We start from the raw sequence: 12,154 nt of genomic DNA, 5'->3' as shown, positions 1-12,154 counted from the left end.
GGGTTACTGAAATCTTTAACTGAGGTTAAAAGAAGACTAGTCATCTTGAAACTCATTGAATGAACCACTAAAATATTAATTCAAAAGGAAAACTGACAATTCTGGTGAATTTTGTCACATGTGACAGAAAGCACAAACTTGGCAAGACAAACAATACAATTTATAATTTGGAAACAATGTGAGCTTGGCCACAAAGGGATGAAATCAGAAATACCAAACCAAGCATGCTGGTGTTTTCTACTACAAATAAATCTACAGATAAGGCTTCTGATCATGATCAGTAAATGATCAAATGGTGTGCAGACGTTCACTAGCAACATAGACAGGTGTGTGAGTGTGCATGTGTGTGGTGTGGTGTGAGGGGGGGCAATCTGAAGTCGCAGCCGCTTCCTGTAGCTGCCGCCTCCACCTCTGGAATCCTGTTCCTGAACCTCAACAGAAGCCCTGAAACCCTGGCCAACAGCCCCCGGGCCACACAAGCCCAAATGCCCGCTAACCAGGCGGGTGGTAGTCTTCGTGGTAGTCTCTCGGGGCCTTCAGGGCAAAGTCGCTGCCTAGCCTACCAGGTCCCTGCTGCTGCCTTGATTTTAAAATGTATGGTGAATTAGTGTTCTAAAAGGGTGATATACAAACCCCTTCCCCCTAACTTTAAAATTGTGTTGCTGTGCCGAGCGCCTTGCGGGATCTTGTTTCCCGGACCAGGGATTGAATCCCGGCCCCCCTGCAGTGAAAGCGCCAAGTCCTAACCACTGGGCCACCAGGGAATTTCCCAGTACTGTCTTTTCTAATTTTATATCCCGTTGTCATACTGTCAGTGACATAGTCAAGGTTAGGGTTAAGAACTAGGGCACTGGAATAGTATGTGTGTTTATATCCCGCTTCCACCATTTACTATGTGTTCTTGTGCCAGATACTTTACAGCTCAGTTTTCTCAACTATAAAATGGGAAATAAAATGGTAAAAATAACAGCATTTGTACAATCATGAGACAGGTTTTATCAGCACAGTGCCTGTAAATAGAAACTATGGGTTCAACATTACCTTAAAACAAATATTGGGTTATTTAGATCCTATCAGGACATTTCTAGTTCAAGGTCATTGAAAAATAAATGCTAAGACTTTTTTTTATAAAGCCTCTTAGTGGAAAATTTTTTTCATTAGATTATACTTCTCATATGGGAGTTGTGTTTCTAGCCAGAGTTTTCATATAAAAGCATTATATACTATAGAATATTTAGGCCTTAAATATGTTTTTATTTCTCACATTAGTTCAAATGTGCCTCATCTAAAAGGTAAAACAAGTAGAGCAGGATTCACCTTTATATCCTGAAATCATTGGTAGAGTTCCAACTTGTTGCAGATTCCTCTCCACTCTTCTCTCAGATACCTACCCTTTCTACACTCTCCTCTAGGTCTTTTTTGGAGAGAATAGCAGCCAGCAGCAATGAAATAAAGTTTCGGGACCTATATTTTTAGTACTAATTCCTTCAGCCCTCTTCCACAATTGTCAGTAGCCAGAGAACGCTATTTCTGTCAAGAGAGCTCCCCAGAACTACACTCTCTATCCACCTACCCAGGAAGGTGCCAAAAACCCCACAGCGTACGTGGCAGTAAAATCCCAGTTATACTACTGTGTATCTCCTCCAAATTCTAAGGTTTAGTTCAATTTGAACACCTTTCCTTACCTCTAACCCTAGCTCTTGCCTAATTTGCTTCTATTCCCCTCCTGTCTTATTTGAATCTCTGGATTATGGTCTCTTGCTTTAAATGCTCTTCCAGTTGTTCACTTCCTGGCATGACCTCTGAACACAGATTTTGGCTTACATATTGGAATGCCACCACTGCATATGTCCTCTTGTTTGACATGACTGTCTAATTTAGTTGTGCTGTGTCTTCATTCTTTAAAGGAATCTTCCAAAAGAACTGTTCTGCAGTACGTTGCTCAAGCTATTCCACTCCTGGGCTTAGCCTACCTCCTCTTGTGGAGAATCATTAACTAGAGTTGATGATCAGTCTCTTTACCTGAATCTTCTTCCCCCCACACTGTAATCATGGTTATTTCCCAAGAGCGTCCTCTTTTTTATTTTCATTGCCATAGACTAACCCATTTATTAGCCTCCCCCAAATTCTGCTATTTTGGTTTGATTTTAGCAGTCAACGGAAGAGGTACATCCACTGTCTCACAGAAAGCAGACACACAGAGGTGAAGATCATATGCAGAACAGAAAACTGAGAATGAGAGAGAGAATAAAGAGACATTGGTCTTACAGTCATTCATCTCACCCAGTATTTATCTTTTATTCAATGTTTTTCACGTTTTTCTATTTCCTTATGAATTTAAGTTCTTTACATTAATAGGTTTTCCCTCTTGTGAATTCTCTGATGTTGACTAAGGTGTGAGCTCTGACTGAAGGCTCTCCCACACTCACTGCATTCATAGGGTTTCTCTCCAGTGTGGATTCTCAGGTGTCGAATAAGGTGTGAGCTCACTCTGAAGGTTTTCCCACATTCACTACATTCATAGGGTTTCTCTCTGGTGTGAATTCTCTGATGCAGGATAAGATGTGAGTTCAGGCTGAATGCTCTCCCACATTCTTTGCATTCAAAGGGTCTTTCCCCAGTGTGAATCCTCTGGTGTCTAATAAGATCTGAGCTCCCCCCAAAGCCTTTCCCACACTCATTACATTCATAAGGTCTCTCTCCAGTGTGGATTCTCTGATGTCTAATAAGCTTTGAGCTGTGTCTGAAAGCTTTCCCACATTCATTACACTGATGGGTTTTCTCTCCACTGAAAATTGCTGCATGTTTAATAAGGTTTGGGCTCTTGAGAGATTTTCCATATTGGTGAATTTTTTCTCCAGCATAAATTCTTTGATGCTTAATAAAATCTGAATTCCATTTGAAACTTTGGTCATAGGTACTGTGTTTACAAGATTTCTGGTGTGAAAATTCATTTGAGTTCAGATTTAAGCTTCTCTCACAACAATCATGGCTTATTATTTCACCTGTAAGTGTATTTTTGTGGGTGAGGATTTTACTAAAACCTCCATCCTGAGCTGATGATGGTTTTTGAGACTCCCCTGATTCTTTTTCCTGTTGTCTCTTTAACCTGCCTGTAGACTTACAGATGTCTTGAGGCTCAGCAGATCCTTCTGACACAAATCCTGAAATTCTTCCTGATATAATTCTCTGCGATTCCATTCTCTCATAAATTTCCAGCTTTGGCATGGATCCACTGTTTTCACTCTCATTATCTAAAATAATGATGAAAAAATAAAGGGGTAAATACCTGTTTGCTGAGCTGATAGAAAATAAAACTTTGAGGTACACGCAAGATGGTTACCTATTGGTACTTCATTTGGCCACTCTAAAAATGTGTGGCCTTTGTAATTAGAGGACAGATGGATGAGGATACAAAAGAAAGAAAAATTGGTAAAAGCAAGTTATTTATGCAGTGGTTGGCAGAGAGAGGAAACAGACATCCGAGGATGAGCAGATACAACAGAAAAGATTAGGAAGAGGATCACCACCAGCAAGAATGGGGGTGGGGAACAAAGTAAGGAGAAAGAACTACGCAATGTGAATGAGAGGGCTCTTGAGGAACTTTGGGTCTATGATATTTCTAGTGTTAGGCTTAGAGGATGAAAGGGAGGCACAATCTCAAAGAGAGCAGATGAGGACATAGATGCATTGAGAAAAGTAAAGTTATAATGACTCTGAGGTATGTATGTGGTGGGAGAAACCTCCATCCATCTATCCATCCAATCCACCCTTCCATTTCTTCTTCATCATTCATGGATAATCAAATTCTGTCACTTCTGCTAAATGTCCCCTATATACCTCCCTTTCTTTACATTTCTGTTACTATAGAACCTCACCGCTTCCTGTTTAGATAACTGTAACAGCCTCCTTGCTGTTCTGACTCTGAGCTATTCTTCTTCCCAGTCATCCTAAATACCCTTACCAGACTGATTGTCATTAAACCCAGTCATCCTGGGACTTCCCTAGTGGTGCAGTGGTTAAAAATCTGCCTGCCAATGCAGGGGACATGGGTTCCAGCCCTGGTCTGGGAAGATCCCACATGCTGCGGAGCAACTGTCCGTGCACCACAACTACTGAGCCTGTGCTCTAGAGCCCACGAGCCACAACTACTGAGCCCATGTGCCACAGCTACTGAAGCCTGTGCACCACAACTACTGAGCCTGTGCTCTAGAGCCCGTGAGCCACAACTACTGAGCCCATGTGCCACAGCTACTGAAGCCCACGCACCTAGAGTCCATGCTCCGCAACAAGAGAAGCCACCGCAATGAGAAGCCCATGCACTGCAACGAAGAGTAGCCCCAGCTCGCTGCAACTAGAGAAAGCCCGCGCACAGCAACAAAGACCCAATGCAGCCAAAAATAAAACAACAATAACAACAAACCCTGTCATCCTCTTACACCCTACTCAGAAACCCTTAATCTCTTCTACGACACACCTGAGCTCTTCACACTGGTTTCCAGGACTATGATCTAGTCCTCAAAATTCCTACCTTCTAGCTCATCAACCATATACTGTGCTCATGACTCTATATTATGCTGGAATCAAGCAGCCCCTCTTTGTTATAGGGTGTCCTTTGTGTAGAATAAGCTAGCCAGTAAAGGGGGTTAGGCAGTGCTGGTCTTAGGGTGGGAAAATTTACAATTTTAGGTGGGCTGAACGGAAATGTTTCCAGAGCAAACTTGAAAGCAGAATTTGGGTAATTTAAAAAAAATTACTGTAATTTACTCTTGGGTTTATTTTTGGGCATCACCTTAATATCACCTAAAGTGATATTAAGTCCATGAACTTTTTAAACAATGAGTTTTTGAATAGCAATGAGGATTCTGTGGAGGTAGTCAGTGCAAGTATGGCCAACTTTCTATAAAAACATAAAAGAGCTTTGTAAAACCAAAAGTAAACAAAGGCAACAATATGGATCTTGTTCTATGTATCTGTGAATTATATTCTATTTCTGAGTATATCATCACATATTTGCCTCTCTTTTTCTCTATCATTGTACGTGCTTCTCTATGAACATGTTTTGTTTCTGTGAATGTGTTTCTTTCCCTTTTGCTTCTTTTCTCATTCCCTGACATCTCAACTCATTCATTTTCTTTCCTTTAACTTGCTCATAACATGAAAACATCTCATGTTTTGGAAATATTATGGATAAAGAACAAATGAAAAAAAGGAGACATTTTGGATAAGAAACAAATTTTTCTCTCTCTTTTTCTGGTTGGCCAATGACACATAAGAAAAAAGTTCTCCATTTCTCATGAAGTAATAAAGGAAAGGACCATCTACGGTTATGAAGACTAACATGAGAAGGGAGGTTCACTGTCCCAGTTCTTCAGGGACGTGCACCACAGAGAGTATTGTCCCTTACCACGGTCCAGTAGGAGTTGGGGTTCTGAAGCACCATGAAGGACCTTGGTGTTCACTGGCTGGAACTGGACACTAAGTGGTGGTCCAGGGGGTGCCACTTTTCTCCTGATTAGTTCTTGTCCATGTCCACAGACTGGAATCTGAGAAAAACAAAGTACCTTTGAGCTTACGAGAGAATCCCTGTTGGAATTAAACATCTTCCAAAACCAAAGAGAACCTCCTGTAGTATTGGGTTGGCCAAAAAGTTCGTTTGGATTGAACAAACTTTTTGGCCAACTCAATAATATAAAACTGGGGAAGGAAGAATTAAGTCTGACTCAATTATAAAAGGTAGTATGGTACCAAACAGAGATGGAAGGAGACATAACTGCATACTGAACTACGAGTTCCTACAAAGCTCACTAGATATCAATCTCAGGCCCTTTTCTCCCTTTGTGGGACTCCACCCATCCTGGAGGTCTTAGATCTCCCATCCCCTTTGTACCTGGAGTACTGCTTCATCAGTGCCTCTCTCTAAATCTTCCAGTATGGTCACTGCCTCCTCTCCAGTCTCTGGGTAACGTTCATGCACCCAAGCCTGTAGATCCCCTGGCAGGATGGTCAGGAACTGCTCTAGCACCAGTAGCTCCAGGATCTGCTCCTTGGTGTGGGTTTCTGGCTTCAGCCACTGACAGCAGAGCTCTCGCAGCCGGCTCAGTGCCTCGCGGGGTCCTGGGGAATCCTGGTAGCAGAACTGCCTGAACAGCTGCCGGCAGAGCTCCTGCCTGAGGGTATCACTTCTCTGTAAGCAAGTGTCCTGCTTCCAGACAAAATCTTCCTCTTCAATCTTCACTATCAGAAGTTCTTCATCCTCTTGAAGGTTCTGAGCTGCAGCTTTCTTTGATTCTGTTGTCATCCTGAGATAAAATGTATGATCAGAATCCCACTTCTGCTCTGTGAAAGGCCTTTTTTAGTTTAAAGAGCTCTCCTGAGGGATAAAAAAATTGTTATTACTGTCTAGGAAGACAAAATATCACATCATAGAAATAGTTATTCTTCATTATACACTTAAAAGCACTAAAATACCTGTTTTGTGGAATACAACTGTTGCATAATTTCTACCTAAAAGCAGCTTAAATTTTTATTTTAAAAATAAGATAATTTAAATTACAAATATTAAATATAAGACAATATAAATATAAGGCAATATTGAATGGTAACTTGTCACATGCAATTAAATTATTTATTAGTCATAAAGAAAATAACCATCACAACAGAAAAATGACAGAAGTGCTTCATAAAGTTGGAGATGGAAAAGAGCACAGTAGGTTACAATGGTCAGAAGCTTAATTAAAAAACTACCTTCTGATGAATGGATAGGATTTGACTAGGATGTGGGAGAAAGAAATAGGAAATTACAAGCAAGGAACAGCTTGAACAACTGGTTAATGGTAGGAACACAGAAGTGGGAAAGCAAATGTCAGTAGGTTTGTATAAGGAAATTATAGAGACAAAGGCCCTATTGAAGAAAGCTTCAAATGTCAAGTTCATGAATTCAGAGTTTATCTTTTAGGCACTGGGGAGCCAACAAAAGCTTCTGAGCAGAATGGCCTGACAAATACTGTTTGTGGAGATATATTGTTTATTTCTAGGATGGACCAATATGAAAAGATAGAAACATAAAGAGGCTACTATACTCATAAAAGTGTGGGGGAAATACAAGCTTAGAATGTTATAATTATCTATTCAGAACGTGGAACTAGGATTACTTATAAATCTCTTAAATAATAAAATAGGGCAACTTTTCTTGACAGCCAGAGGTTAACAATTTCAGTCAGTGTAACTAGCTTCTTCCCCAAAAGTCTCAGGTAGGTTTCCTTTTGTCCCAACAATTCCTTCTCTGCCTTTCTGGTTTCATGGCTCAGTCTATGTCCTGGACATTGAGGCCTATCGTATCACCAGTAAATTATAATAAACCAGCGCCAAGACTTGCTTATCAGTCTTTTGTTAGTCTTTTTGTAAGATATGAGTTCCTCAAGTCTTATCAGCACTTTGGAATGGTCAGTCTGGTGTCTGGACTGAAAAACTGAATAAAGGAATTGAGAGGTGAAGCCCCAGAGTACAATAGCAAAATACAAGTACCAATCTTTCATGTTCTTCTACTCAACATTTCACCAAGCTGACTACTGACTCTTGCACAGACATGTATGTTATTAAGAATCTTAACACAGCAAAGCATTGGGCTAGAAGTTATATGGCAGTGGTTTCCAAGAAAGTCTGAATTCAGAGCTGAGCTCACTGCCTAACTGTCATGTGGGAACTTTGTTAGAAACAGATTCCTTGGCCCTGCACTTGGATATGCTGACCTGGTTAGTATGGGGTATGCCTAGATATTCTCTATTCTGATGTACAGATATAAGGAATTTAAAAAATAGTATTTGAGTTTGCAAAATAGTTGGAAAGAAATGACATAAAACACACATGGATACAAAACATTTAAATAACAAAACAAGTTTCACGTGACACACACATTGAAAATGTTTGATAAATGTTGAAAGCCGAAGTACTAAACAAATTGCATGGTAGAGACACTGAATATCTTAAGAGCTCTGAGGTAAGGAAGGAATGTGTGTGTATGTGTGCAAATATTTCCTACAGGTGGTGGGGCTTAAACTGGACAATAAAGGATGAGAAAGATCCAGAAAGGCAAAAAGGAAGGGAGAGCAAAGAGTTGAGGAAGTGGGAAAGAACAGCAGATTGATAATGAGACCAGCTTGCAGGGTGTAATTGGAGTGACTAAGAATTGCACTACCTCTTATAAGGAATTCACCAACTCTACTGAGTTCCTGCAGTTCCTAAAACAACATCTGTGGATGCAACACATATTAACCTGTATTATTTTTAGTTGTTTGGCTGTTTTCTTTTTTTTTCAACAATTGACTGGAGCTCCATGAGGTTAAGGAGCATTATTAATATTTATTAATATTTATTCTTAAGTTCCCACATTTGTTGATTTATTAGATAAAAATGTAAATTAGGAAATTTGAGTTTCCTAATTGCTTTGTCTTTTGGATATTCTGTATTTTAGATGATGAGACGTCCACTTAGAAAAACATTTCCAACAGATATTAAGAGATTTTAATGGAAAGGAGTTAGGAATGGAAATACAGATTTAGATAAGATCCATGGAAAGGGCAGTTAAAGATAAATATTGCGGATAATTGTCTAAGAGTATGAAATGAAGATCACAGGCTCAGATTGAACCTTGGAAAACAGAGTTTGAGGGGGTGAAAGTAAGAACAAAATTTAGCAATGATAGAGGAGGAAAATGGGGGGTTAGAGCTATGGTATATATATCAGTCTCAATCTTTCATAATTTATTGGGACATTCTTTTGATATAGAGACCTAAGTTCACTTCTTGTTATGTTTTCTAGACGTGTTAAATGTTTACCACGTAGTGTCTTAAATCTTTATGGGCATTATCTCATTTAGCGTAGGAAGATGAACAGTAAAGTAGGCCTACAGAATCCACAATTCCTAGCTTAAACTTAAATTATCATGCTAAGCAGCTGATTCTACAACATATGTTATCTCCTCACATAGCTGAAAGTTCTGTCTTCAGATGTTTACTCACTTCTCATCCACTTAAAACAGTCCACAACTCTAGATAAAATCATCTAGTTCTCAAGGATTTGATATATACCCCCTAAAGCTGGGTTTCAAATGTCTTACTAATCTCAAGCTAACAAACATTTATTGAGCATCTAGTGCTTTACAATCATTGTGTTGGAGCAGAGTTACAAAAATAGCTAAGCAGATATGTAAACAAATGCCATTAGGACAGAGAGTAGGGAGTAATTAGTTACGTTGGGAAAGGTGGAAGTTTCGTAAAGTGCAGGCTTCCTGTTGGATGAGTAGGTTCCTGGTGAATGGGTAGGCTCTGGGTGTGTATGTTGGGGTAGGACGAGGACGGGGGTGGGGGGGTAGTTTTGTTGGCGGAGGGATGGCAGTTAGGGGAAATCCAGAGAGCAGGGGATTCACAGCTCTCACAGCACCTTGTGTTTCTCAAATTGAGGCACTTTACAGTCTTACAACGGCCTGATTTGCTGTCTTCTCTCTCATTCTAGAACGAGATATTGGTTTCAATATTGGCTTCGAGGCCTCCCCGCTACACAGGAAACACTAAATATTTACTGCGTGAGTAAATTTCATGAGGATGCCGGGATGTCCCCACTTTTCCTGCGAAAAGGCAGATTACTCCTCCCATGAGAAGCAGGAGTCAGAGGCGGACCGTGGGGCAGTTTTCTTCTGGCAGAACGCAGCCGATCCAAGACAGATGCCACCCTTCCTCGCCTTGCCCGACTGAGTCAGGCCACTCCTCTCACCAGTGACCCTGTAATCTCCGCAAGCAGGAATGCCCGAGCCCCCCCCAACCACGCCCTCTTAGCCCTCAACGATGACGTCACGCGCGGCGGAGGTAACTATGGAAACCCATATTCTTTCCCGAAATAGGAGGGCGCGAACGCTCTCCCCACGCCAAACCTAGTTCCACCTTTCCTCGGGATTCCCCTGAGGTCCCGGTCCAGAGCGCCACAGGGCTGCTGCAATCCCGAAGGTAACATGATAGGGACTGGGTGTTTAAAGGGGACAAAGGGCCGGACATCTGAGGCCCCAGAGCCGGACTCACCTCTCCCACAGGGCTGGTTCCGATCGGACACTTCCGGTGGAAGGACGGAGCTGCAATACGCCCCCAGGCGTCCTTCCACAGAGACTTTTGAGGCTGCGCAGAAGGAGACAGGCCGGCTTTGGACTGCGCTTCCCAGAAGCCTTCGGATCTCCTCAGGAGCCGGGACTCCATTTCCCAGGCGTCTTCGCTACGGTCTTGAAGTCCTCAGACTTGGAAGGAGAAGGCGTCTTTTCTTTGTAGTAATAAGCTTGCCTCTATAGCTCCCATGCGGGCCTCATCCTTGACTTCATCCCATTTCAGTATGGGGCCGTGAAATGGAAGCCCACGCAGCAGGGACGCGGCTCAAACTTCACCTTTGGACTTATGGGAAACTTTTCCCAAATCCTTGGTTTGTCCCTAACCCGGGTGGACCGCAGATATGCAAAACGGGGTTAATCATAACGCCTGGTTTAAGACTTTGCGTTACCCTAAATTGTGAACATTCTTTAATCCATTACCAAATCTATAAGAACCAGAACGTTGACAATAACCTAACCTTTCCTACAACTCTTTCTCTTGTCTCCCTCTGTATTTTGTGTCCCCTTACTTATTGAGAAGATAGTTCTGCTTGATACATACACATGGCCAAACAATATAGGCTTTTAATTTTAGTTGTTTTTGTCTGAAAGGCATCATGTCATAGGTAATCTGAATTTGCTTCTTTTCACTCAATAAGTTAAGATATACCCATATTGTTGAGTTAAAATTCATTTTCATTACTGTATAATATTCCATTTGTGAATATAGCATTGTGTTCATCCTTTCTCCTAATATGGGTTGATAACACTATTATCTCTCTTTTGGATTACCGCAGTAAACTTTTTTTAACATCTTTATTGGGGTATAATTGCTTTACAATGGTGTGTTAGTTTCTGCTTTATAACAAAGTGAATCAGTTATACATATGTTACCATATCTCTTCCCTCTTGCGTCTCCCTCCCTCCCACCCTCCCCATCCCACCCCTCCAGGCGGTCACAAAGCACCGAGCTGATATCCCTGTGCTATGCGGCTGCTTCCCACTACCTATCTATTTTACGTTTGTTAGTGTATATATGTCCATGCCTCTCTCTTGCTTTGTCACAGCTTTTGTTCAGCTCACAGGGAAACATTCTGACTCTGCTCACCTGTGAATGGCTGCAAGAAAGAAGAAATTAACACATCCCCTACCCGAGGCTGGTCAAACCAGGGGATATTTTGCAGGACTTATGGCCTTTTAACTTTATTTCCTAACCTCCGCCTCCCCACCCCCTTCTATAAAAGAAACTAGCATCCAGACCCTAATGAGATGGTTCTCTAGGACATTAGTCTGCCATCTTCTCAGACGCCCAGCTTTCCGAGTAAAGTTGCTCTTCCTTGCCTCAACACCTCGTCTCCCGATTTATTGCCCTGTCTTGCAGTGAGCAGAGCGATCTTGGACTCGGTAACAAAAAGGAGACGAAGTTTAATAACATGTATACATGGAAGAACCCAGGAAAACTGAGTAACTTGCCAAAATGGCCAAAGTTCCCACCTTAAATACCGTCTTCAGCTAAAGATAAAATAGGATGTTGAGGGTGAGGAGAGTCTGTTATGGGAGATTACCAGGAAAAGCATAGTAAACAAAGGTGATTGTGATAGAGATTTGTCATTGTCTTCTCCACTGATAAAAGTTTCTAGAGATTTGGTCATTCTCCTTTTTCAGGTACAGGCAGGGAGACACACTTACAAATAAAGATTTCCCTTAAAAATGTAAATGTTCCATATGAAAGGGCAGCTTCTACTTGATTTTCAGAGCCCTTCTCTGTTAACACAAGTTCGTGTGCCCGATGCACGGTGAGGCCAAACAAACTGAAACGTCAGAGTTTGAGCAGAGAAAGATTTATTGCAAGGCCATGCAAGGAGACAGGTGGCTCATGCCCTAAAAAGCCCCAAGCTCCCTGAAGGAAGTGGTGCGGGGTGGGGAGAGGGGGGGAAGGGTTTGCAGGGTCTGTGATCAGCTTGTGCACAGTTCTCTGATTGGCTGATGATGAGGTAGCAGGGTGGTGTCACAGGGGTTCACTTT

The 12,154-nt window shown here is 41.7% G+C and overlaps 1 protein-coding gene and 1 long non-coding RNA gene across 4 annotated transcripts; one reads left to right on the top strand and one right to left on the bottom strand.

Moving 5' to 3' along the window:
• Positions 1-1,233: 1,233 nt before the first annotated feature.
• On the bottom strand, positions 1,234-10,173 carry ZNF165 (zinc finger protein 165). Of its 3 annotated transcripts, none has more exons than XM_027099556.1 (4): positions 10,074-10,173; positions 5,891-6,373; positions 5,408-5,546; positions 1,234-3,254 (listed from the first exon to the last, which is right to left on the bottom strand). In XM_027099556.1, the coding sequence occupies exons 2-4, from the start codon at positions 6,299-6,301 to the stop codon at positions 2,347-2,349; spliced, it is 1,458 nt and encodes a 485-aa protein (XP_026955357.1). In that variant the 5' UTR covers positions 6,302-6,373; positions 10,074-10,173; the 3' UTR covers positions 1,234-2,346. The 3 variants fall into 3 exon arrangements, with proteins under 3 accessions (XP_026955357.1, XP_026955358.1, XP_026955356.1); XM_027099557.1 differs by lacking the exon at positions 10,074-10,173 and adding an exon at positions 9,929-9,953 and having other exon boundaries at positions 2,268-3,254; XM_027099555.1 differs by lacking the exon at positions 10,074-10,173 and adding an exon at positions 9,570-9,673 and having other exon boundaries at positions 2,268-3,254.
• Positions 9,753-10,965, top strand: LOC113616244 (uncharacterized). The gene is made up of 2 exons (XR_003431256.1): positions 9,753-9,863; positions 10,085-10,965. It is a non-coding gene; the product is annotated as an uncharacterized LOC113616244 (long non-coding RNA).
• Positions 10,966-12,154: the final 1,189 nt, after the last annotated feature.

The sequence above is a fragment of the Aethalodelphis obliquidens genome, unplaced genomic scaffold (genome assembly GCF_003676395.1).
Source record: "Aethalodelphis obliquidens isolate GAN/ISIS:26980383/991018 unplaced genomic scaffold, ASM367639v1 scaffold133, whole genome shotgun sequence".
Classification (NCBI taxonomy): Eukaryota; Metazoa; Chordata; class Mammalia; order Artiodactyla; family Delphinidae; genus Aethalodelphis; species Aethalodelphis obliquidens.
Note: the sequence above shows the minus strand (reverse complement) of the source record. Positions and strands in the feature narration are given on the sequence as shown.